The sequence below is a fragment of the Monodelphis domestica genome, chromosome 7 (assembly GCF_027887165.1).
Source record: "Monodelphis domestica isolate mMonDom1 chromosome 7, mMonDom1.pri, whole genome shotgun sequence".
In the NCBI taxonomy this organism is placed as follows: domain Eukaryota; kingdom Metazoa; phylum Chordata; class Mammalia; order Didelphimorphia; family Didelphidae; genus Monodelphis; species Monodelphis domestica.
In genome coordinates this window covers 261800394-261828169 of record NC_077233.1, presented here as the reverse complement: position 1 = coordinate 261828169, position 27776 = coordinate 261800394, and the positions used below count along the sequence as shown (strand labels likewise).

Below are 27776 nucleotides of genomic sequence, written 5' to 3'. Positions count from 1 at the left end.
TTACTATCTAGTTCTTTTTCTGATGAGCAACCTGTAAAGTTAGGGTAAGGACAAAGGGCAAGAAAAAATACCTTGATCACATTCTTCCTTTATTATATGTCTATGCCAGCATCAAGATCTCTGTCTTTTATGTTATATTGTGCTATTCTGGCCAACCCCAAAACCTTACTGTCTTCCTACATTAATAATGAATTTTTTCTTTTCATTTTCATTTTTTCTTTTTTTTTTCACATTATTTTTTTAGAATATTTTTCCATGGTTACATCATTAATGTTCTCTCCCTCCCCTCTTTCGTTCCCTCTTCCCTCCCCTCTTCTGGAACTGACAAGCAATTCCACTGGTTTATACATATCTTATTACTCAAAACCTATATTTCCATATGATTCATATCTATAATAAAGTATTAATGAAATTTTTGATGAAAGTCTGATATTTGGGAAATCAGCCTAATTTCTGATGATTTTGTCTAAATGATTTAAAAATATATCTCAAGAATCATTAGGATTATTTTCCATGAAGAAAAAAAAAAGATTCTCCATCCCTTCATTTTACAGATAAAGAAATAGGTCCATAGAAGCTTACCTGAATTCCTACTACTAGCTAGTAGAAGACTCAGTTCTTAGGTCTGTGTTCTCTTTCCATCCTAACCCACCGCTATAGGTCTAATTTAACCAATCATTTGGTTTCCTCTTGGGGGAGGTGCCTGGAAGTTATCCGCATCTTACAAATGAAGAAATTGCTACTGAGCAACGTTAGATGCTCGGGAGGTCCTAGGATTGTGTTATCTCCAAATCTTAGAAACTTGGAATTTTAAACAACTTTCAATTCCAGTTTGCCATCACTAATTTATATCCTGTTGCCTTTCAAACCTATGAACACAAAAAGTGCCATCTAGACATATGTATAACCCATTGGAATTGCTTGTCAGCTCTGGGAGGAGGGGAGGGAAAGAATCTTGTAACCATGGAAAAATAGTCTAAATGAATTTTTTTTTATTTTAAATGCCATCTAACAGACCAGCATTATGTTTTCTCATTGGTTCAATTTTGTCAACTTCAGAGCTGCAGTGATGTGCTTCAGGAAAGGTTCGCGGTTGAAATGAAATGCAGCTCGGCATTACGACTCGCAGCATTACACATCCAGGAACGGATATATGCGTGTGCACAACCCCAGAAGATCTCTTTGAAATACATAGAGTAAGTGGCATACCTGGATACTGTCTACTCCTGCACAGAGTTCATTCCTCATTTGCTCTGATGCTGCCTTGGGGAGGCTAGGGGTTGGCAGGCTCTGGAGTCAGGAAGACTCATCTTCCTGAGTTCAAATCTGGCTTCCGACACTTTCTAACTATTTCACCCTGGACAAGTCACTTGGCCTGAGCTTTCTCATTCGTAAAATGAGTTGGAAAAGGACTTGGCAAACTATTCAAATATCTTTGCCAAGAAAACCCAAATGGAGTTCTGAAGAACTAGAGATTACTGAAAAACAACTTATTATATTATTATATTATATTACATTATATGTGTGGGTATCGTATATATAAATTAAAATTAAGTTATTAAAATTTTAAAAAACCAACTGGCTTCATGGGCCATATGACCATCCCCAAGGCACTTGGCTCCAAAGGTTGTAACAGACTAGATAACCAATTAGGGCTGGGATCCTGTGTGGATCCTATTGACATCTAGGTCTGTTGAACCAAAAAAGCAATGAATAGATCATATATTAAAAACCTGGCAGGGGTTAAGGCACTAAGAGAATAGACTTTGAGGGAGTGTGATGTGATAGAAAGATGGTTGGATTTCAGAGTCAGGAGGGGGCTTGGCTTTGAATCTTGCCTTGTGATCTTGGCTATGTCTCATAATAATAATAGGAGTGATGATAATAACAATAGCAACAACAATAATTCCTATCATTTTATAGCTCTTTAAAGTTTGCAAAAAACTTTAAATATTATCTCATTTGATGTTCATAACAACCCTGGGAAGAAATAGGTGCTATTGTTATTCCCATTTTTCTTGTTGTCATTCAGTTGTTTTCAGTCATGTCCAACTCTTCATGGCCCTATTTAGGTTTTTCTTGGCAAAGATATTGGAGTGGTTTACCATTTCCTTATCCTGCTCATTTTACAGATGAGGAAACTGAGGTAAACAGAGTTACGGGACTTGCACAACTAATAAATGTCTGAGGCCAGATTTGAACTCAGGAATGGGAGTCTTCCTGACTCCAGGCTTGGCACTCAATACACTGTACCACCTAAACTCAGGTAGATAGAGGTTAAGTGACTTGCCCAGGGTCACACAGCTAGCTGGTAAGTGTCTGATCTGAATTCAAGTCTTTCTGACTCCCAGTCCAATTCTGTATCAGTTAATAAACCTTCTTTTTTTAATTAATTTTAAATTTTATTTGTAAAAAAATTAACTTAAAAATTTCCAATTGCATTTAAAAATAATTTTAACACTCATTTTTTTCATTTGAATGCCAAATTCTTTCTTTCCCTTCATCCCACTTTTAGAAGGCAAGCAATTTGATATAGATTATGTATGTATAGTCATGCAAAACACATTTCCATATGAGCTGTGCTATAAAAGAAAAGTCAGACCCAGAAACCCCACAAAATAAAAAATTTTAAAGCGTGTTTTGTTCTGCATTAAAATTTCTCAATGAGCCTCATTTTCTTCCTTTGGAAAAATGAGAGGGAAATAGTCTTTCCAACTCAAAATCTGTGATCCTATGACTTCCTGAGGTCCAGCACAGGTTGTAGCCCTTTTACCATGAGAGAAACAGCTCAAGACTATAAACTATAGAATAGGCTTTTGGGGATATCTGAGCCTGGAGCCAACCAGAAGTAGAACAAACAACATATTGAATAACAAGTTCAAGCTCTCTACAAACATAGAGTATGCTTGTAGGTGTGTGGCAGGGGCAGAGTGAAGCGAGCAGAATCTGGAGAACAATTTATACAAGAACAACAACATTGAAAAAACAAACACTTTTGAAAGACTTAAAATCTCAGATCAGTGCACTGACCGCTGATGATTCTGCAGGACGGATGCTACCTTCATCTACCTCCTCACCTCTTGACAGAGAGGTGAGAGATCCGGGATGCAGAATGAAACATTACTTTGGGGCATGGCCAACACAGACATTTGTTTAGTTTAATCATGCATATTTATTTACAAGGATTTTGGTTTCTTCTCTGCCCCAATACAAGAAGGGAGAAAATATTTTTTTATAAATTAAAAAATTAATTTGTTTTTAAAGTATGTGTCCATCGACCAAGAATATCAGGAATAAAACAAAGAGAACAAAAAAGAAACTAGGGGCCACCAATGAACCATCCAGCTTTTTTTTTAACCCTTAGAATCAATATTATGTAGTGGTTCCAAGGCAGAAGAGTGGTAGGGGCTAGGCAATTGGGATTAAATGACTTGCCCAGGGTCACACAGCTAGGAAGTATCTGAGACCAGATTTGAACCCAGGACCTCCTATATCTAGATCTGGTTCTCAATCCACTGAGCTACCCAGATACCCCTCAGCTTTTTTTTTTCAAACCATACCATCAATTTTAAAACAGAAGAGTGGCAAAGGCTAGGCAATTGGAGTTAAATAACAGGTTCACACAGCTAGGAAGTCTCTGAGGCCAAATTTGAACTCAGGCACTCTCTCCAGTGGGCTACCTAGCTGCCCCTGGCATAGTTCTGTCATTCATTCATTCATTCATTCTACAAGAAGCCCTTCCTGATGTCTCCCCACCCACTCTGCCAAAATACTTTAATTTTTTTTATATTCACTTAAGTGTAAATGCCCTCATCCAGCTTTTTTCAAATCAGAAAAGTACTAGACTTTTATAGAAATATACTAGACTTTTAGATAGAAAGAAAAGCTGCTGCCAGGTCACTGTCAGTCAGCAAACATTTATTGAGTGCCTACTGTGTACCAACAGGCAACTAGACAGCACCCTGGAAAAAAACTCATCTTCCTCATTTCAAATCCAGTCTTGGACACTTACTCTCTGTGTGACCCTGGGTGATCCCTTAACCCTGTTTGCCTCCATTTCTTCATCTGTAAAATGAACTGGAGAAGGAAAGGGCAAACCACTGTAGAATCTTTGCCAAGAAAACTCCAAACTGGGCTATGAAGAGTGAGACATGACTAAAATGGCTAAACAACAACAATATATCCTGAGAGCATCGCACAGTACCCGGCACACAGTACACCCTTTATTGACTTATTGGTGCAATGGAGGATTCTAGGACCTAGGCAGAAGGGATGGATTGGAGGAAACACCCCAGGAAGTGCAATATATGTCCTGTGGCTTCATTTCCATGCTTATGGTAATAGATGGTAGTGTGTGTTTTTCTTGGAAGACCTGCGGAGCGGCGGTCCCCAAACCCTCCAATATACGGGCGTCTGCGCCAGACACATAGCAACACCCCAGAAAGTACAATATATGTCCTGTGGCTTCATTTCCATGCTTATGGCAATAGATGGTAGTGTGTGTTTTTCTTGGAAGACCTGCGGAGCGGCGGTCCCCAAACCCTCCAATATACGGGCGTCTGCGCCATACACATGGTAACAGGGCGACCACCGAGACCCAGAGGTAATGCCAAGAGAGTCTGAGGGACAGTGATAGCTGTAACAAGAATTATCTTCTAATTCTCGACCCAGTGCCCTGGTCACTCACCCATTCTGCCCTCGTTAGGCTCATGTGATCTCTACGCACTGGATATATCAAATAACACAGAGCCAATGGACCAGCCCACGGAAAACGGCATCGGCTGCTTAATTCCTGAATAGTTGCCGATAATTGTCGGGGAGGTTTGATATAAATGGGCCCTCCACTGGCAAAATGGCCTCCTAATTACAGGCTTGTGGGAACAATAAGTAGAGCGTAAACTATAATTACTCTCTTTATCAGAGTAAAGTGCACTTTGCAATCACCATCTTTGTCTCTTGACAGGAAAGACTGGGGAATAGAGAATTTCATCTCTCCAACTTTGCTCCGGAACATGCGAGGCAAAGATATCAAAAAAGCCATTAGCTTCCACATGAAGAGAAATCAGAGCTTACTGGAGCCCCGGCAAAAGGTACCATTCATGGCTGTAAATCTGTCACCAGGACCTACATAAGCTTAAGAGTTTTGTTTTGTTTTTAATTACATTTTTCTCAGCCTTTACTTAAAACTTTCTAGCAGATTTGCCGTGGTACTCGGAGTGGAAAGAACGATGAACTTGGGGGTGGGAGACCTGGGCTTGAAACATGTCCCTGATGCCAGCTTGACGTGGGACGTTGGAGATGGGGATCAAGTTGGAAAGTTGGAGTCAGGAGGGTCTGAATTCAAATCCTTCCTCAGACCCTTCGCTCTGTGACTTTGGGAATGTCAAAACTCTCACTGCAAAACAGGAATAATTAATAATATCTCTTTTTCCAGGTTGTTTTGGGGATCCAATTAGAAAATATGCAAAGAACTTCGCAAACTTTAAAGTGTTATAAAAATTGCATCATCAGTTGTTAGTATTCTGATTGTGTGCAGTGCTCACACCTCAATAAAACTGTCTTAGCAGATGGGCTAAACCAGGTGGAGGGTAACTGATTCAAGCCCATCAGTGAGCTAGGGAGATGCCTGCCCCAACCATGTGAGGACTTCCCCTGGCAGAATGGAGGCGTGAGAACTATCTGTTCCGACGGCGTGATCCGAAATCAAAGCCGCCAGGGTCATCCACTCCATCCCAGACCATCACCAGCCACCCCAATTCTGTCCTGCCACTAGACTTTGGTGGCACTGGAAGAGCCCCTTTATACAAAACTGCTCCCCTTAAATCCAGACATTTTAAATCCAGGTTGCTTGAGAATCAAGGCACTACCCAGGATGTTTCTTCAAAACAAGGACAAACAATGATAGAAATTAACCTTTTAGTAGCCTTAAACTCCAGGTTTTTGACACGCTGCTTCTGCCTAAACATTGTCTGATCACACCTTTGGGTGTGATCTCCCTTTGTGTGAAGTAACGCCCTGGGCAGGACCCAGAACTGAACCATCTTCAAGAGAAGGTTAAATCCTTTCTAGTTCTCAGAATGCCGAAATCCCTAGAGTCCTTGGGGTTGAGTTTATATTGTGTAAACTGAGACCGATGGCCCCTGGGATTGCTGTTTCTACTAGAGGCCATACTATTTTTAAATTTCTTGGGCTTTATAAAATGTCATCCTATCTTATTAAAATATTCATGTGCAAGCATGAGCACATGCCTGACTTCTGGGAAGTATCAAAGTTGAGGTGCAAAAAGGCAGAAAACACAGTGAAAAGAAGGCCAAGGGACTGTCCTTTCAGTGACTTTCTGCCTGTTTCTCTTTATTCTCTTCTTCCTGGTACTTTCTCAGAGGGTATATGATTGAAAGAAGGTGGGATAGGGAAGGCAGAAGGGTACTGCTAAAATATCTTCCAGCGGTGGTTCATGGTACATCTCTGGAACGTCTTCTCTTCCCTAAGATTATCATTTCTTCTCCCATATCAGAAGCGTATTTAGAAAGGCAGACTCTCACAATATGTTTTGTTTTTCTCCTTTCACTGGTTCTCCTGAAGTATATTGTCTTTTGGGTTCCAGCAGATAAATTCCCCTCCAATGACTGGCAGGATACTTTGTAATAATTAAAATTATGAGATGGATAGTAGCTTTATGATTTTATTAAATCAAAGCAGTAATAGTAAAGAGAGGGAAAGGTAGGGGAGAAGGACAGAGATACTTAGCTTATAAATCTATTAGCCACCATGATGGATTGAAGCCACCCTCCAACAAGGGTTCCTCAGCTCTCCGTGATCCAGCCAGAAGACCCCCACAGGCTCCTGGGTCTCCCCTTCTAAGCTGTTTTCTCCACCCACCAGCTCTCACACATCACATCTTAGTGTAAGAGTAAAATTAGTATCCAATGACTCTAAGTTTTATAGAACCAACCATAGTTTCTTAATTTGCCTGGACCGCCCAGGGGGGCAGTGCCTGTGGAATCAGTTTCCTGGCTTGTTGGTCGCTTGGTTCTTTAACTTCCTTTCTCTGAGGGCTTAGCTATACCTGAATTTACTCAGTGGTCTTTGACCTCCAAGTCACTAAGAGACATTATGGTGTTAAAAAAAAAATTGGCATAATGGAGAGAGAAATTTGCTTCCATCACCCTGTTTAGATATTTCCTGCCCTAAGCAAGTGCCCTCTAGGTTACAAGCAGATAGATCCTAAAAGACTGAAAAACCCTCATCTCCAAAGAAATTGCAAACAAAAAACTGATTCTCAAAGTAGAAAGGAAATTTCATACAATTGTAGTCAGAGGAGAGCTGGGGCTGGCTACAGCCAACTCTGCTAAAAACCCAGTCTCAGCATTCTAAAGATATTGCTATGATTTGTATGTGCATGTCTAAACTGGTACGTCTAGCTCCTAAATCTCCACTGGTGCATTACCCATTCACATAAACCAGCTATCACCAAGCAAAGTCTGATCTGTTCATAAACCTTGGTCACTTTATAAGGAAATAAACCAATTGTACAAAAAACCAAGCCATTCTCCAATTGAAAAATGGGCAAGGGACATGAATAGGTAATTTTCAGATAAAGAAATCAAAACCATTAATAAGCAAATGAAAAGTGCTCTAAATCTCTTATAATCAGAGAGATGCAAATCCAAACAACTCTGAGGTATCACCTCACACCTAGCAGATTGGCTAACATGATAGCAAAGGAAAGTAATGAATGCTGGAGGGGATGTGGCAAAGTGGGGACATTAATGCACTGCTGGTGGAGCTGTGAACTGATCCAACCATTCTGGAGGGCAATTTGGAACTATGGCCAAAGGGTGATAAAAGAGTGTCTGCACTTTGATCCAGCCATAGCACTGCTGGGCTTGTACCCCAAAGAGATAATAAGGAAAAAGACTTGTACAAGAATATTCATAGCTGCACCCTTTGTGGTGGCAAAAACTTGGAAAATGAGGGGATGCCCTTCAATGGGAGAATGGCTGGACAAATTGTGGTATATGTTGGTGATGGAATACTATGGTGCTAAAAGGAATAATAAAGTGGAGGAATTCCATGGAGACTGGAACAACCTCCAGGAAGTGATGCAGAGCGAGTGGAGCAGAACCAGGAGAACATTGTACACAGAGACTGATACACTGTGGTACAATTGAATGTAATGGACTTCTCTACCAGCAGCAATGCAATGATCCAAGACAATTCTGAGGGTCTGATGAGAAAGATGCTATCCACACTCAGAGAAAGAACTGTGGGAATGAAACGCAGAAGAAAAACATTTCCTCATTCACATGGTTCGATGGGGATATGATTGGGGATGCAGACTAACCTATCACCTAGTGCAAATATTAATAATATGGAAATAAGAAACCAGTGGAATTGCTCATTGGCTATGGGAGAGGGGAGGAAGGAAGGGAGGGAAAGAACATGAATCATGTAACCATAGAAATGTTTTCTAAATTAATTTTTAAAATAAAATAGCCTGAAAAAAATACACCTTGGTCACACTCTCCCACCATGAGTATAGTATCCATGGAGGAAGAATAGGGACAGCCTTAACTGGCAGTGATGCCCATGGTTAGGAAACTCTGCCAGACGTGGATGTCTGTGGTATGTCTGGGGGAAGGGCTATACCAGGCATCACCCTCTGGACAGGACTGCTCTAGGGAATACAGATTATGAATTTAGGGGAAATGCCCTCTCTAAGTGTTCAGAGCAGCATCTGAGCAAACTAAGCCCTCTTTGAAGGGAAGAATCCCAAGATTTTGTTCTTAAGTGGCATTAGGGAAGAGAAGGCTATTCAGAAGTTGGATGTCTCTGGAAGAGGCTGACTTTGTCATTCTGCCTCACTTAAATCCAGTTCACACACAGCTCAAGACCACCTTCTGGTGTCATTGGTCCTCTTCAAACATCAGTAACTCAAAAGTTCATAAAATTGGGGACATCTAGGCAGCTCAGTGGATAGAGAATCAGGCCTGGAGATGGGAGGTTCAGGGTTCAGATCTGGCCTTGACACATTTTCTAGCTGTGTGACCCTGGGCAAGTCACTTAACCCCCAGTCTAGCCCTTACCACTCTTCTGCCTTGGAACCAGTGCATAGTATTGATTTTAAGATGGAAGGTAAAGGTAAAAAAAAGTTCATAAGATCCTAGGCTTGGAAAGATGAGCAGCAGAATCCTGGATAAGGAAAAGACAGGAGAGATAGGGATAATCAGAGGGAAATCCTTGTTTCTGTTAAATATTTGGACTGTAAAGACAAAATCACCACCATCTTGTAAACTCTTACTGCCCTAAATCTGTGGTATCAAACTTAAATACAGACTGATACCTTCAGGTAGCATATTGACTTAGAAAATCACAAGGTAACATTATCTATGTTGTGTAGTAATTTATTTATTATGTTAAATATTTCCCATTTACATTTTAATGTGGTTCAGGCTGCTCTGGGGAAAATTGTGACTGCATTTGGGCCAGCCTGAGAGTCTGCCCCAGGCAAATCTCTAAAATTCTAAGAGGATTTTCTACTGGAAATCAAAATACGTAGTAGGATGGGAAGTATAGTTGTTGGCTGATTATGTCCCTTTTTTGTGTGTGTACTCCTGTGTGGGGAAAAAAGCATATGTAAATATATGTGCAATACACATATAATTGCAGACATTTAGAAATGCTTCTTTCAAGTATAGCTTTTCAAATAATGTGTTAAATTTATAATATACTTTTTTAGACACTTAGAAATACTTCTTTCATACACAGTATAGCTTTGAAAGTAATGTGTTGAATAATATACTTTTTTTAAAAAGCAAATTACACATTAGAAATTCGTATTTCCACACATAATCTTTTTTATTATGTTTAGTGTATAGAAATGTTTTTATTAGGTTAAATTTAGAGCAATTTTTTGGAAAATACTTTTTAATAAAAGAAATGATCTATCTTTTAAAAATATTATATGTTTTCAAAATTCCACTTTCTATAGGAACCCTTCTCCAACCTCTCAATTCCAGTGCCTTCCCTCTATTAATTATTTATTTACTCTGTATATAGCTTGCTTTGTAAATATTTATTTGCAAAATTTCTCCCATTAGATGGTAAGATCCATGAGGACAGGGACTAGCTTTTGCTTTTTTTGTGTCCTCAGTTCTTAGTACAGTGGCTGGCATGTAGTAGGTGTTTAATAAATTAAATATTTATTATTGGTAGATTTCTCAAAAGTAAACAAATTTTGCCTAGCCCTTACCACTCTTCTGCCTTGGAGCCAATATACAGTATTAAATCCAAGACAGAAGGTAAGGGTTTAAAAAAAAAAAAGTAAACAAATTGTGTATTTTCCGTATGGTTGTGCAAAGTACTTAGCTATTATCTTCTTATTTATCATTTTCTGGTTTTCCCTTGTGGTACCTCTGCAATAAACTTATACTTTTTTTTCCTGATTCATTCAGTTCCATTGTAAAATTTCCTGGATGTTTTCAGATCTAGTTTGGGTTGAGGTGGTTTGCTCTTTTTAAAACAATCTTTCTCTCTTTTATCATTCAAGCAACTTATATCTGCCGCACAACTACGTTTGAACTATCTACAAATCCTTGGAGAACTGAAAACATATGGTGGGAAAATCTTTAATGCTACATTAATGGTATGTATCAGTTAGAAGCCAAGTTGAGTTTCGGTCTAAAATTTGGCTACGTTGTCTCATGGAATCTGTATAGACAGCCATATCTTAAGTGAGATAATGTATTCAGGAAAAGACAAACATGGAGAAGTTGGCCTGAATTAGCAAATAATTGCACTTGATTCAGTTAAAAGACACCCCAGTCATCCCCTGCATCCCAGACCATCACCCGTTGTTGTGACTTTTGTCTTGACATTGGACTTGGATGCCTGAAAGACAATGAGGCTGATCAGACTTAGGGCAATTCTGCCTCACTTAAATCGAATTCAGACGTGGGTCAAGAAGTCCCTGCTTGATGTCGTTGGTCTTCTCTAAAAGGAAAGACAAGCCACAACAACATTTGAAAAAATCATAGTGTCTTAGTTTGGATCTGGAAGGGAACTCTGAGGTCAGTGAGTGCACCCTTGGATTTTTTACAGCAAAGAACAATGAGGTCCAGAGAAGCTAACTGGCTTGCCTCGTGTCACCGAAGTTCATCTTCTGACTCTACTCTTACCTTTTGTACTCTGCTGCCTCCATAGTCTGCTTTGTTACAAATGATGAAGATTAAGAGTGAAATGTAGGACATTTAATTTAGTGCATTTTGGCAAACATATTTATTCAGCCTTTATTATATATTTCTTCTTTAAGCTTACCCCCTTCCTTTTTCCAGATTCTTTAGAAGCCACTAAGTGGTTCAGTGGATCATAGAAGTAAAAGTGGTGATAACTCATATGAAATAAATGACATTTTAAAAGGTAATGAATGGGGCAGCGAGGTAGCATAGTGGAGAGAGGTTCAAATCTGGTACTGCCTAGCTGTGTGACACTTTAACCCCAATTGCCCAGCTCTTAGCACTCTACTGTCTTAGAATCGAGTCTTCTGTCTTAGAACTGACTCTTCTGCCTTAGAATTGGTACTAAGAGCACGTAAGGGTTGGGTTTTTTAAGTTAATGAAGTCTTGTATTTTTTTAAGCAGTCGTTTTACATATCCAAGTCATAAAATTGAAACCATAACAGATATACTAATAGTAATTCAGACACTACTTTTTAAATTCACCTTTATTTTCGGGTCCAGATTCCCTCCCCATCTTCACACCCTTCCCTTCCCATTGAGAAGGCAAAAGTAGAAAACCCATCACAAATATGAAATGATACTTTAGGAAATGAGATATTTGCAAAAAGCCCTTAGCACAAAGCCTGGTCCATCAAGGGTACTTAACAAATACATGGGTAACTAGACTCCTCTTCCTGGGTGCAAATCTGGCCTCAGACCCTTACCAGCTGTGTGACCCTGAGCAAGTCACTTCACTCTGTTTGCCTCCGTTTCCTGATCTACAAAATGAGCTGGAGAAGGAAATGGCCCATCTCTCCAATATCTCCAAAAGGGGTCAGACTGAACAGCATACAATAAAATGTTATTTTTATTAATAACAAGATAAATAAAATTACAATCATAAAAGCATATTGCCTTTCTAGGTAGTGTTCTTCCTATAGTTCTATCTAGGCTTATGCTTTCATCCGGGCAGAGAATCAGCCCAGCCTCTGCCCTCAGAGTGTTCTTTCTAGTTCCCTGGGGCGCCGCCTTCTCTCTGAGGGGCAGAATGTTTGATGCCCCAAACGATGAGAACCTTTTGTGTCTTCTCTGCTCCTGGCTCATTTCTGCTCCCGGGGAGCCAGCCACCCTGTAAGAGCATCATTATAGGCAGTAGTGGTTTACGGGATCGCAGCGGTACCAGCAAAACACATGATGGTTTTTCCTTTGTAACTCGGTTCCTGAAAGCAAAAGCAAAGGTAAAACTGGCTGGGATCACGCGGCGACTCATTTGTTTGTGAGGATGCTGCACACGAGCACTTTGGAGGATGGAGGATAAAATCGCAGGATGTGAGTGCTCAGAGGAGCCTTCGAGGTGATGTTTGAAGGACTTGCTCTTTGCTGAGTGTCTTGGGGTGGCCGTGTTGTGGGGGTTTAAGCCGTCCCAGGAGAAATAGCATTTTGGGGACTCACATCAATCGGATGTCGTTCAGGGGTTTCCGCCTGTTTGTTGATGCTGTTCAGGCTCTTTTGCTTGTGTGAGGAAGCTACTTCTCTTCCATTTCATTTCTGGAGGACAAAGATACCCAAGCTACAGTGAATGAGGAATTAGAGGCTCCTTTTTAAACTGAGCGTTTCCATGTTGAAAGCATGTTGAAACAAAGAATAGATTCAGTCTCTGCCTTTGATACCGACTGGCTATTTGGGCTTGGGCAAATTATTTAGCTTCTCCCTGTCATCAGGCAATTCCCTAAAACTATAAAATGACAACAGGTAGCAGCAATAGGCACTGGCAGAGGGGATTTCCTTGTTGGGAATTCCTTGCATTAGATCCGGTTCCCTATGATCCCCTCAGATTGTTAACTGTCTCTCCCGTCTGCTGATGGAAAAGAAAAAGATAATAATTAGGCAAGTCGTGGAGAGTGTAGCAAATATCATTTGTGTGTGTGCATGTGCGCGTTTTAATCTAGAGTCTAGGAGGCAGCTAGGTGACTCAGAGGATACAGAAAGCCATACATGGGAATGGGAGATCTTGGGTTCAAATATGACCTCAGAAACTTTCTGGTTATGTGACCCTGGGCAAGTCACTTAACCCCCATTGCCTAGTCCTTAACTGTTCTTCTGTTCTTTTATATATATATATATATACATATATATAATTTTATATATAATTATATAATTTATATAATATAAATATATAATTTTATATATATATATAATTTTTAAAATATAATAACAAATTTCCACACAAGTTTTCCTAAATTATACGATTGAATCCCCCTCCCTCCCTTCCCTTCTTCCTCCCAGTGTTGGCAGGTCATTCAATCTGGGTTATATCATGCAAAATTAACTGTTCTTATGCCTCAGAATCAATAGCATTTAGAAAAAAAAAATCAAGAGTCTAAACCTGATGACATATTCTGTGTAAGATTTCTTTCTCCCTTGGTTAGCTGTAGAGATATAAATCCAGGGCATGATAGGTTTGGGTTTGGTTTGGGTTTTTTTAAGTTGTGAGTGTGGAAGGCTAAGCTACAAAGGACTGAAAACAGCCTATGAAAACAGTGTAAGCTATAATCAAATAAAAATATATAGCAGTTTGTCTGATCCATTGAATGCCACGAATCATCATTATTCTGTGCCACAGTCATTGGAGCTAAATTGGAAGCTGTTCATAGAAATAACTCCAATTAGTATTACTTTTGAACTGATAAACCAAGCATTTCTGGGGTCCCTTATAGTAATTTAATGGAACAGAAAGAGGCTCTGAAGAGGCTCTGACTCCAGAACCTCCCACCTTCCTTCTTCTCTGTCCATGCCTCCTTCCCGTTCTAGTTACAGGACAGAGAGTCCTACATCGCCCTTCTCGTTGGAGCCAAGTATGGAATCAGCCAGATCATCAACAGTAAACTCAACATCATGTCCACGCTAGCAGAGTTCACGAATATTAGCCGCGTAGAGCTGATGGAAGAGTCGGAGAAAGTGAGCATGGTCAAAATCTATCTCCAGGACGTCAAGGTAACTAAGGCCAGACAGCTCTGTGAACCAGAGCGCCAAAGTTGTCTCCATCCGTCTTCTGGGGAGGATGCCCTGCTTAAGATCAGAAAGTCACGTGCACAAAAAGAGATGAAGTACCAGCGCTGAGAAAAATGGACCCCGTTGTCCGCCAGCCACAACGCTGACTGCCTGACTGTGGCAGCCAAGTCTGCCCACCTCTGGCCAGGGTCGAAAGTGTTTCCATTGCCTGGAGCAAAGCCCAAAAACATTATAGTGAGAAAATAGCTGTGGGGAACTCTCCCATGTGTCCCTGGGGTCAGGCTAGATTAAGGATGTCACAGGAGTGGAAGTGGGGCGTTTAACTTGGAATCACACCCTGCCGTGGTCGTAAAAGTCCTAAATCTATCTCGCTTTTTTTATTTTCCCACTATTCAGGGATGGCATTTTTACAGCCTTCTCCCCTCCCCGTGTCTTCTTTGTCCCTCTCTTGAGCTTCCAATAAGATAATATTTGTAAAAACTGGGCACCTAGTAGGGGCCATAAGAATGCTCGGCTCCTTGCCCTTCTCCCTCTTTTCACGGCATCAGCTTTTCCGATTCATAATTCAAGGAAAATGATAGAGAAAGAAGTTAGAGTGCTAGGGTTGGTGGTTGCACTGGGAAAGTGCTATGCTTTGCTATGAAGTAAATGGGTTAAGAAAGGGAAGCTACGGGGGCAAACCTTCCCCCTTTCTTCCTCCACCCCCCCCTGATGTCTCCACCAGGCCCCATAGGTGCTCATCCCCTTCATTACCAATATGGCGGTGGGGGGTGGAATGGGTTGCCCCTGGCAGGCGAGGGCCCTGCATCTGTTATCTTCTGAAAAGCCTCTTATATAAATTCTGAAATTATATAAATTCTGAAAATCCTCTGCTTATATAAATATATTGTTTTGCCTTTGCAGCTTCTCACTCTGCTGCTGGAATCTAATAGTGCTAAAGACCTTGCCTGCCTCATCGCTGGCTACTACAGACTCTTTGTTGATTCAGCCGCCTCAGTATTCCTGTGGGGGAGGAATAAACAAGGTCATCGGATTTCTGCAGAAGAAGGTAAGACTTTGGGCCATTCTAAAGGGTCATGACAGGCTTGTGGTGGAGAGTTATGACACAAAATGAGATGCTAAGGGGGCAGCTCAGTGGATGGAGAGCCAGACTTAGCGACAGGAGGGCCTGGGTTCAAATCTGGATTCAGGCTCATCCTGGCTGGACACGTCACTTGACCCGGTTGCCTAGCCCCTACTGCTCTTCTGCCTTAGAACCCATACTTCGTATAGATTCTAAACAGAGGGAAAGGCTTGTTTGCTTGTTTGTTCTTATCTTTTAGGTTGCGCTCCTTTACAACATCCTGCTTATTTTAGATGCTGTTTTCTTCTTTCTTTGCTCTATCACGAATTTCTGGAAAGTTTGAAAGACTTTTCCAAGTTCATACAGAAAGTGAATGATAGCAATAGCTAGTCTTTACTCAGTATTGATTCTAAAACGGAAGGCGGATCATCTAAAAAAAAGAGCAAGGCTGAATTCCCCTTAGGGGGGCAGCATTGTCCTCCAGGAGTTCAAAGGGTTAAAATGCCTTGTTTAGGATAAGTTGGGGAAGATGAGGTTTTCCTTTCCACCAAGAAAACACCAAGCATTTATTTAGTGCCTGCTGTCCTCTAGGACCTGGAAAGAGAGAGATGAAAACAAGACAGTCCCTGCCCTTTGTTTTCTTTTGAGCCTATTGATTCATTAAGCAAAAAACCTGGACCAGGCCCCATCCCTGTAGACAGGGAGACAGACGTTTTATACAGTGTAAAACAATCAGAGACCAGTGAATTCAGAGGAAACAATACCATGTTGGGTAGTCTGAGTTCTCATTGAAAGAAAGATTAGGGATGATATCCCACTCCCCACGAGCACCTTGAAGCATCCAGGGGACGTGGAAACGACACCCCACTCCCCACGAGCGCCTTGAAGCATCCAGGGGACGTGGAAACGACACCCCACTCCCCACGAGCGCCTTGAAGCGTCCAGGGGACGTGGAAATGACACCCCACTCCCCACGAGCGCCTTGAAGCGTCCAGGGGACGTGGAAATGACACCCCACTCCCCACGAGCGCCTTGAAGCGTCCAGGGGACGTGGAAATGACACCCCACTCCCCACGAGCGCCTTGAAGCGTCCAGGGGACGTGGAAATGATCACCAGTGGATCCATGTGGGCCAGTACTCAGATCTCACACAGAGGGGGCTTACCGTGCACAACGATGAGAAAACTCCTTAGGTCCGTCTTGGGGTCCGGCTGCATTCTTGGTCAGCAAGCCGCAGGTCTTTGGGTCGGGGTCTCTGATAGGGTTCCGTTTCCCAGCCCCCCCCAGGGCTAGCTGCAAACAAGGCAGAAACCTTTGCTCCCTATTCCTACAATTGAATACACTCCCAGAACCAGATTTGGACAAGGCTCATCCTTGAAGACGATCTTGTATTGTAATGAGGAAGACAACCTGCCCCTAAGGGCAGCGCTGGTGGGGTAGGAAGACAGCAGCGAGCTTTGGGATTGGGAGAGCACTCATGGCAGATAGTGCTTGATCTTCATGGTAGCCAGGACCTCCAAGAGATAGATCAGGAAATGAGGGCCTATGGAGAACCCAAAACACTGGGTAGATTTTAACATGCACAAAGGGAAGTATTCGGTGAAACAGGAAAAGTTAGTTGAGGCCAGGCTGTGAAGGACTTAAAAAAAAAAGTAGTTTATGATTTATTCTAGAGGCAACAAGGAAGGTAAGGGTTTGAAAAAAATACAGATTGGTAACTCATAGTCTGAAAGATTAACTTGCCCACGGCAAAATGACTAGTGATAATTAATAATTAGAATTTATATAGTGCTTTATTTTTTTCTAAGATATTTTGTTGGGAGCAGCTGGTTAGCTCAGTAGATTGAGAGCCAGGCCTAGAGACGGGAGGTCCTAGGTTCAAATCTGACCTCAGACACTTCCCAGTTGTGTGACCCTGGGCAAGTCACTTGACCCCCATTGCCTAGCCCTTGGAGCTCTTCTGCCTTGGAGCCAATACACAAGATTGATTTTAAGACAGAAGGTAAGAGTTTTTATTTTTAAAAGAATATTTTATTTTCTCATCACACATGACAATTTTCCACAAACATTTTCTGAAGTTATATATGTGTATACATATATGTATGCATGTATGTAATATATACACACATGTATATAAATAAAATTGTCTCCCTCCTCCCTCACAGAGATGGTAAAAGCCATTTAATCTGGGTTATACATATATTATCATGAAAAACATTTCCAAATTGTTTAATGTTGTAAGAGAATGTATATATAGTGTCTTAAAATCTACACGTTGCCTATGTTCCCTCGTTTGATCTTCACAATAACTCTGGGAGGGAAGTGCTATTGTTATTCCCATTTTACAGATGAGCAAACTGAGGCTGAGTGAGGTTGAATGCCTTGCTCATGCAGCTAATAAGAGTCTGGGGTAGGATTCAAACTCCTGTCCTCCTAACTCCCAGTCTAGCACCCAGCTGCCTGTCTCACACAGAGATAAGGATTGAAGCCAGTTTTTCCTAACTCCAACATTGGTTTTCCATCCATTAACCTGCATGTAGTCCATGACAAATTATAGCACAGGCAAGTTTATCTTGGGTGCCCTCCTTTCTCTCTTTTGCCCCTGTTCTCTCACCCCACTAGGACAGGATCAAAGAATGGTCATCTACACTTTAGTTTTAATGTAAAAGAATGTGCCACTCTGAAGTCTTGCTTCTTACTGGGGGATGAAAGACTTTGTCTCCTGGAAAAGTGATTTGGGAGGTCAAAGGAGCCCTTCCTGGCCTCCATCCAGTCCTATCACCTACACAGCCTGGCCTGGAGTTGGATGCTGACAAATGAATGGGTGGTGCAGCAAATAAAGTTGGGAGTCAGGAAGACCCGAGTTCAAATCTCATTACAAATGTACTAGCAACACCACTACCAGGTCTGTATCCCAAAATACTTACAGATGCTCTTTTTGTGGTAGCAAAGAATTAAAAACTAATAATATTTATTGGGAAAGGAAATGGGAATTGGAAAACAGGGATAAGGTCTGTAGCAGGGTATGGAGGAGAGAGGGTATATTGCTCGGTGAGGCAAGGGAGGGTGATGCCCCCTGCTGAAAGGAAACAGCAGGGGTCCGATAAGGACTGTTTGTTGTAGAATGACTGAACTGAAGTTCAGCTCCCTCTATGACCAGAAAAGATAGTCCACTTATCTGACTGTGAATTCAAATAATATAAAGTTTAATAACCAGTTGGAATTGGAGTTTTTCCTTAGCTTCAGAATATAGGGCCAAGCCCTAGAGGCTGGCAGAGGGTTTTCCCACTTCCATCTACTCTATATCAGTCCAGTTTTGTTTTTTAGAATCTTAGCAGTAGACAGAAAGCAAACAAGAACAGGTCTAACTTTCAGAGGTGATTGGGCCTGAATCTTCGGGCTGAACCAAGAAGAGGCGGCACACCACACCAGACTTGGCTGAACAAGCTCCTTCCTCCTCCAACACCAGGAAGCAAATCCCCACCCAGCATGAAGGAAGTGCTAGTCACAAGACCCCACTGCCACTCCCAGTTGTCCCCTTCCCCCACAAACTGTCAGTCTTGTTTCCTTTCCACAATGGGTGTCCCTTGATTGGGGAATAAATAAATAAATAAATCATAATAATAAATAATTAATAAATAAATAAATGAATAAATCATAGTACATGATGGTGGTGGAATACTATTGTGCTATAAGGAATGATGAACAGGGTGGTTTCAGAAAGACTGACATGCACTGATGCAGAGTGAAATAAGCAGAACCAGGAAACCTTGTCCACAGTTATAGCAATATGGTGGAATGATCAACTGTGAAAGACTTGGTTATAAACAGCACTACAACAATCCAGGACAATTCTGAGGAGCTTATGGCAAAGAATCACCTCCAGAGAAGGAATTGTTGGAGTAGAAATGCAGATGGAAACTATGATCTTTAGTTTATTTGGGTTTATGTTTGGAGGTTTTGGTTTTATAAAATGATTCACTTACAAAAATGAATAATATGGAAATCTGTTTTGCATGATAATAAATGTGTAACCCAGAAAAAAAAAAGATCTATCCCTAAAAAGATACTGGGAAATGCAGACCTATTGAGTTATTTATTATCTGAAGTTCTTGTCCATAAAGAGTCAACGAATACTTTAAAAAATGCTTACTCGTTCTAGGTAAGTGACTTAACTCCCTTAGGCTTATTTCATCATCTGTAAAATGAAGATAATCACTGAACTTACCTCAAAGGATTGTTGTGAGGATCAAAAAAGATAATGCATAAAAGCATTTTACAAATCTTAAAGCACTATAAAATGCTGCTATTACTATTGACTCTCTACTTCAGGGGTTCTTACTTGGGGACTTTCAGGGCATCCATGAACTTGGATGGGAAAAAAATTACATTTTTATTTTCACTAACCTCTATATAATATGATGGAGCATTTCCTTCAATTATTTTATTTTATTTTTGAATACTTAACTTCCATCTTAGAATCACTACTGTGTATTAGTTTTAAAGCAGAAGAGCAATAAGGGCTAGTGCATTAGCTTTTGAGCCTGGCTGGAATTCCATCTCATCCCCCCAGGTCTTGTGGAGTTCCATTTGCTCCTCTTCTGAGCATTTCTTCCAAATTAAAATTTTCTTTGCTTCCAGATCATTCCCTTGTACACACTAGGCAATAGGGGTTAAGTGACTTGCCCAGGGTCACACAACTAGGAAGTATATGAAGCCCGATTTAAACCCAGGACCTCAGAAAAAAAATAGTCTGCACTGGTGGAAGGCATGCCCACATCAATGAGATCATGGATTTAATGAAGTATAGAAAAAATATTTAATATAATTTTGAGATTATGTTCCTTATTTGAGGGGTTTTTTTTAGCTTTGCATTTTACAATGTTTGTATTTATTATGACTTGATTTATAATACAATTTTTTAATTAAAATTTTTTTAAATTAAAAAAAAAATAAACCCAGGACCTTCCATCTCTATCCACTGAGCCCCCTCCTTTGATGATTTTATAACATTCTTATGAAAAGCAAAACTAAAAGAACATCCCTACAGAAATAACATTTGAAGAATAACTCATGAATGTCCTGCTCCAGAGAGAGATCGGATAAATAGAAACATGAAAGATGTAGTTGATGTGTGCACATTTTTTCCCAAGTGATGCCTTCTCTAAGGCAGGGAGTGGAGGGCAGGAAGGAGATACCTGGGAATTTCATTGTAACTAACAAACAAATAAATTACCTTAGAAAAGACCATTCTTCTGAGAAGGGGTCCCCAGGCTTTGCCAGCCTGCCCGGGGTGGTCCATGACACAAACAGCGGTAAGAAGCCCGACTGTACCTCTCTGTTGCAGGGTATGAATCCAGAGCCTGCAGTGACTCGGAAGAATCATCTGAAGTCGACTCTTCCCTGGAGTTCCTTTCAGACAAGCACCTGATGAAAATGGGCCACATAACGCCTCTCTGTGAAGAAGAAGAACCAGAAATGCTCAGCGAGCAGAAAGAGGGGAGCATCACCCCGACGGAGGCCCAGAAAGGCGCGTGCAACGGAGTCGGCATCCCCGACCTCACCTCGGAGGGCTCCGATTCTGCCAACACCGAGAGCCGCGGCTGCAAGACCAGCGGGTCGAGCGACTCCATGGATGCCCTGGAAGAGGACGACTTGGACGCCTGCTCCTCCAGCAGGCCCGACTTCTTCCACTTCCACACCCCCGACTTTCAAGAAAGTTTCGATGAAAACGAGCCCTGCCCTTCTCTGGACAGCGGCAAGGAGAACAGCGGCTTCCTGTGCCTCCTCGGGCTGTCCCAGAGAGCCGCCGCCCAGCTCCCCAACAACGAGCTCTCCAACCACGCCAGCGCCCTTAAACCGAGCCCGGGGAGTGAGCCGAGCGTGCCCACGGTGGACCCCAGGCTGTATGACAGCAGCAGCATGGAGTACTACAGCCTGTGTTCCAACGTCTCTCCTGCCAGCATCCTGAGCAACAGCTCCGAGAGCAGCTCTAGGAACGGTCCAGCGCAGCCAGGTCAGGAGGGGAAAGTCTGGCAAGCGGTGCCAGCCTCGGTGGTGGTAGAATCCCTCCTTTTCAGTCCTTCTCCGAGTTTCGAAGACACCAGCTCAGATGAGGAGTTTTATGATGCTGATGACAAGCTGACGCCCTCGGATTCCCTCTTGGGTGAGCTCATGGCAGATCGCAGCTGCCATTTTTGATTTGGGAGGCAGAGAACTTGCCGATTAGGGATGGTGCCCCAGAGCTTTGGGGTGCTCTAGGGTCTTTTATTTATATATAGTACCTTGTTGTAAATTTAGGGTTAAGCATGCATTTCTGAGTTTCCAAATATGTTCTAGTTTCTGAAGTGTCTGCTGGCCTTGACATGTTGTCTGCAGCCTCCCCAAAACCCCACTCCCCAAATTCCCATTTAATGTCTTCCCAACCCATTATATGGCAAAGCCATAATGAGGAAAGTCTCCGTGTGAGAGGATTAACTCTCTCTCTGCTAGAACCTTTTTCTCTCTGGCAGCCCAGAATATTCTGCCCCCAAAGGGCATACAGACACTCACACATACACACACCGCGGGTTTCCAAGTCATTCTTTCAGAATAGTCATGCACATATGTGTCCTCAAAGTTTAAAATAGTATCTGAATATAAAGCACAGAAACTTGCTAAAAATTAAAGATGTGGCTGGAAGGGGGAGATAAGTTCATCATCTAACTTAGGAAAACATGAGGAAATTTGTTATTATTGATAATGAATGAATGAATGAATGAATGAATGAATGAATGAAAAAATAAATATCCAAATCTAATCCTAAATCTAAATCTAACAATCTACATAAATATCTGTCTAAATATTTATAAGTATAAAATAACTAAATGAATGAAAATGCATGGCAATTTCTTATAATATGCTATTGGTAATAAATAAATGAATGAACGGATGGAAAAAATATCCAAATCTAAATCTAAATAAATAAATAAATTTAAATTTAAAACTCTAAATAAATATCTAAACCTAAGTCTAAACCTATATTTATAAATATAAAATAAATAATAAATGAATAAATAAAAATTTTTAAATGTACATGAAGGGAAAGATCATCTTTTAAAGATGTTGGAACCCTGTATATCTTTGTTGTTTGTCTTCACTTGGTTGTAGCCAACTCTTTGTGACCCCATGGACCAGAGCTCCCTATTGGGACTTTCTTGGCAAGGATACTGGAGTGGTTTGCCATTTCCTTCTTCACTGGATGCTCTTGTCAGGCAGTCAGAGGTTAAGTGAAGGGTCTGAGGCTAAATTTGAACTCAGGACTTCCTGACTCCAGCACTCTATCCTTGGAGTCCCGTAGACCTTCAGAGGTTGTGACTCTAACCATTTCGCCACAGCTGCCTTTACACTAGCCAGAGAAGGCAGAATGATGGCTCAGGAAGTAATAAGACAAGGGATCTGACTGCCATTCCGTCCCGAAGAGTATCATTTCTGAGAATGGCCAAAAACTCTTCTCCACGGTGCTGAGACGGGGGTTTTTTCGTGACTGTGGTGGAGGCACGTTGCATACAGGATCTAACCAGGTCCGTTTCTTCTTGTCTTTCTCTCTAGATCAGAGCTCGGTCCCTTTCGAGGAATGGAGTGATCCGGGGTCTAAAGGTAAAAAAAGAGAGAGCTCGGAGGAAGGCCTGGCCCCGAGATCCCATAAAAGAGAGCACAACAGAAGAGCGGGGATGAAAAAATATGCAAAAACTCTGAGAAAAAGAAGGTCTTTCTTGCAGACCGACTATACGTCTCAGGTTACCTTTCCTTTGGCTCCATCCTGTTCCCTGGAAAGCGTCGACCACATGTGCTACTACGAAAGGGAGCCCTACCTGTCCTTCGTCTCCCACTCGCCCACCGTGTCCTCCTTGCAGGACATGCAAGGAGAGCCGGGTCTGCTGGAAACGAAGGCCCTCAGCCTCCTGCCTCCTCCGAGGGAAGCCAAGAGTAAAAACCACTCCTCAAATGTAATGGAGATGGAGCCCGAAACGATGGAAACCAAATCGGTCATCGATTCTTTCGTGTCTTCCATTTCAGCCGTGCGCCTCAGGATTGACCCAGAAAATAAAGAAAATTCCAGCATGTCCCCTTCGACTAGCACTCCAAGCAGCATCCCTCATCATCTGTCTCCAGGTCTGTTTGAACAAAATGGCCAGTCAGACCCTTCTGAAAAAGCCTTTCAACTTCGAGGTGGAAGTGGCGGGCTTCACCAAGACCAGCTGGTCAGGCCTCAGAGCTGCCCCTCCAAGTCCTCTAATGCCCGCGCAGGAGCCAAAGATGGTTTGACAATCAGCCCCGAAGAACGAGAAGGAACCCCAGGAATCCCAGGGATTGGCATAAAACCACAGTTTGAAGTGGGATTCAGGCATCTGTTGGAAAACCCAATACAGGAAACCATCCAAAAATGCCTGGAGCCTTTGTTTTCTTCAGGGGGCCTCTCCAGAAACAGGGAATGTGTTAAAATGTCAGCAGAGGAGGTGCCTTTTTCTGCTATCAAAGACCAAAGAGGGGAGCAACTCCTGCCCCCTTCTTTTGGAGACTGCCAAGAAACAGGTTTTTCTATTTGTGACATCAATCAGAACAGCTGTAGCCATTTCTTTCAGGAGGAACCCAGGAAAGATTTGTCTGAAGACTCCAAGTCCCCGGAAAATGTGCCTTTTGAGATTAGTGATCAGCGTGGTGAGATGGCCCCTCTCTCCAAGTGGCAGGCATTTGGGGCAAAGACGGATCAAGAATCGCCACGGCAAGAGGAAGGCAGAGAAACGGCCCTCTTGGTTGGTAGGGGCCCAAGCTGCCTCCCCGAAGAGCAGGAGTTATTGTTGTCAAAGAAGCCTTTAGGCACCGATGCCTTTAATGGGCACCTGTCCATCCCCTCGGGCCTGCAGAGATTTCACGAAGGCCAGTCTGACGCAGAACCCCGAGAGGATAGAAGGAGGGCCACGGTGCCCCCCGGAGTCGCTCTCCTACCTGTGGATTTTAACCCACAGGATCCACCTTCCTGCCACCCGGCAGATGCTTTCAGGCAGGGGACAGATTACAATCTGAAAGAACTGAAGCACCCTGACTCCTGCTCCACTGCACACGGTAGTATCTTCCAGGCGGACAAGGGCAGCCTAAGCATCGTGCCTCCTTCTTCAAAGAGGCCTCTCCTGTGCTTTGTTCATAAAAGCAATCCTAACATTTCCATGAACCCCAGCTCGGACTGTTCCTTGGATATTGCGGGGATGAGAGACGTGATCCTTCCCCAAATCAGAATGGAACCGTGTAGTTGTCAGTTATCCTACGCCACGTGCTTTCGTGGCTCAGGCCCCGAGATGGACGATGACACCTCCGACTTAGAGACGACGCTGTCCTCGGCCCCTCTCACGACTCCCCCTTCCTCAGGAAGCCAGTCCTCGGTCCGTCGGAGACCCGAGCTCCCCCGAAGCAACAGCTGCAGCGGCGGTGAACCCCATCGGAGGAGCAGCTGCCTGTGGCCCGAGTATTACACCAAAATGGTGAACCAGCTGAAGGCTGGACTCTGCAGATCCCCAGACGGCTTCTGCCAGCTCTTGGATCACGTAGTCGAATTGCAGGATGTTTTAGAACGGTTTGGGGGGGACGGGAACAGACACCCCCAAGACAGATGTGCCTGGTGCTTTTCTGAGAACAGGAGTAGCCTGTGTGCGGGATCCCAGAAGCTCATGTCCAGCTGTCAGCACGTGATTAAAATCGACCAGTCCCCCGAAGAAATGCAGAACGCCGTGCAAGAGACATTCCGAAACCTCATCCAACTGATGGGCCTGTGCTTCCAGTTCACAAACTGTGGCCGCTGCGTGAGGACGCACAGAGATGTCATGGTGAACCTCAAGGATGTGGTGTGCGCCTACTATCAGTTTGTGCAGGCGGCCAAGCTGGCCTGTGAGAGGGGCTATCGAGACTTGAGCGTGAAATTATTAGCGCGCCAATGCACTGCCCTCACGGCGGCCGTGTTCTGCCTCACCCAGAAGTTCCGGGCCTCCATGGCCCTCTGAGCCTCCGTCCCACTTGGCCCACCCCCTGAGGTGGGCCTGCCCCTGAGAAATGACCCTCGAGCACTTACTGTTTAGAGAGTTATCACAATAAACCCTGATGTTGAATGGTAGTCTGAATCCTATGTGGGAGAAGGTGGGGTTCTCCAGACAGCCCAGGGACCACGTCCTTTTGGTTAGGAATAGAAGGAGGAAAAGGAGATATTGGGCTTGGTTTCTGCTCTGTGGCATTTTTCATGTTTGCAGGAAGGCAGCCGGGAGAAGGGGAGGCTTTCCAGATGAATGCTAGAGTCTCCCAGAAAAAGGAAAAGAGGGGGAAAAAGTCATTTGACATTTTTGCACCCGTTTTTAAAATCAGGAGATTGATCTAAACGGCTTCCAAGGTGCTAATTCTAAATGTATACGTACAATCATTGAGTCTTCTGGGTTCGTCCTGTTAGCCAGTATGGTGATTTTGCCTAATTTTCAGTTTCTAAATGGGAACAAACAAATGTGCCTGGTACTTTTCTGAAAACAGCAAGACATTTTAAAAGTCCACTCCATTTAAAATTATTTATTTAATTTTATTGTTTATTATTAAAGTATTATCATTAATTAATAATTAAATTCTTGTTAAATGGTTATTGTTATTATGAAATATTTAATTTAAAAATGTTAGGGAGGGGAATCTAGGTGGCTCAGTGAATTGAGAGTCAGGCCTAGAGACGGGAGGTCCTGGGTTCAAACATGGCCTCGGATACTTCCTAGCTTTGTGACCCTGGGCAAGTCACTTGACCCCCATTGCCTAGCTCTTACTGCTCCTCTGTCTTAGAACCAATTAGTAATATTGATTCTAAGATGGAAGGTAGGAGTCTAAATTTTTTTTTAAAGCATGGGGGTGGGGCTTATGTTTACATCTTCAATATGTAAACTTTAAAAATGGTAGCAAATGTCACACTCATCTAGAAGTTTCAATAATTATAAATAATCATTGGGGGCAGCTGGGTGGCTCAGTGGATTGAGAGCCAGGCCCAGAGACGGGAGGTCCTCAGTTCAGATCTGGACTCAGACATTTCCTAGCTGTGTGACCCTGGGCAAGTCACTTACCCCCATTGCCTGGCCCTTACCACTCTTCTGCCTTAGGACCAATACACAGAATTAATTCCAAGACAAAAGGTAAGAGTTTAAAAAAAGTAATCATGTTACTTTTACTAAATTATAAGTGGGTGTGCCTATAAGAGTCAGTGTGGGGTCAGCAAGGTAGCACAGGCTTGGAATCTAGAAAACTCAGGTTCAGAAGTGATCCCAGACACTTCCCAGCTGTGTGACCCTGAGCAAGTCACTGGACCCCCACTGCCCACCCCTGACCGCTCTCCTGTCTTGGAACCAATACACGGTATTGATTCTAAGACGGAAGAGAGGAGTTTAAAAAAATGTCACCTATAGGGCACCTGCCTTTGCCTAATCTAGAGTTAAGAACCATGTTATTTGCATTATTCTTCCCTCTCCTCCCCCAAAACAAGACCAAAAACATCTTTAAATATATATTGACTTGAAAGAGAGAAGAAAGCATTTGGGTAAATTGTCATACCTGCTAACAGGGTGAGCCCAGAAAACTCAAGAGGCGGTGAAGCCTGTGAACATACAAAGAGATATTTTTTCAAAGCTATGCATGGAGGTTAAAAGCAATGAGATGGTACGGTGGATAGAGAATGGGACAGAATCAGGGAGACTCCTCGAGGAATTCAGACACTCACTAATTGTGTGACCCTGCACCAATCTCTTCACCCTATTTGCCTCAGTCTCCTTATCTGTAAAATGAGCTTGGGAGGGAAATGACAAACCACTTCAGTATCATTGCCAAGAACAACCCAGATGGGCTCACGAAGAGTGGGACCCAAATGAAACGACTGGATAACAAAAATGGCCATTGAGTCTTTTTCCTTTTATTTCCAATAAACTTCATTAACTTCCTTGTTGCTGCTGTCAGACACCACCAGTGCCTTTAGCTCCTGTAGACAGAGCCTGCCCAAGAGAAGGAACAACTGAAAAAATCAAAAATTTGTTCCTAAAAATTAATACAAATGTTGGGAGAAAGCAGAAAGATGACAGGATCAAAGAAAAATCCTTAGAGAAACCTTCAGAGATTTCTCTTGGGGCAACTCTCAATGAAAATGGAGATGAGTGTGACATTTGCTTCTACTTTATAACCTTAACATCGAAGATGTAAATATAAGCCTTTTCCCCCTCTTAACATGCTTTTTTTTTTTACTTTTACCCTCCATCTAAAGAGAGCAATAAGGGTAAGGCAATGGAGGTTAAATGACTTACCCAAGATCACACAGCTGGGGAATGTCCAAGGCTAGATCAGGTATTTGGGGGCATTTTAGTGAATTGAGAACCAGCCAATGAGAGTCCAGAACTTAATGAGCTTTGCCTCTGTGGACTTCAGACCATGGGAAGGTTTTCTCTTTCT

General features: G+C 42.5%; 1 protein-coding gene across 10 annotated transcripts in view; it reads left to right on the top strand.

Moving 5' to 3' along the window:
* Positions 1-25434, top strand: part of FRMPD1 (FERM and PDZ domain containing 1) — a 282219-nt gene extending 256785 nt beyond the window's left edge. For all 10 annotated transcript variants that reach the window (XM_007498009.2, XM_056806700.1, XM_056806699.1 and 7 more), the window contains 7 exons: positions 1060-1196; positions 4964-5090; positions 10550-10645; positions 14028-14210; positions 15132-15276; positions 20638-21456; positions 22881-25434. In XM_007498009.2, the coding sequence (XP_007498071.2) occupies positions 1060-1196; positions 4964-5090; positions 10550-10645; positions 14028-14210; positions 15132-15276; positions 20638-21456; positions 22881-25324 (3951 nt within the window). In that variant the 3' untranslated portion in view covers positions 25325-25434. The remainder of the gene's footprint in view (positions 1-1059; positions 1197-4963; positions 5091-10549; positions 10646-14027; positions 14211-15131; positions 15277-20637; positions 21457-22880) is intronic.
* Positions 25435-27776: the final 2342 nt, after the last annotated feature.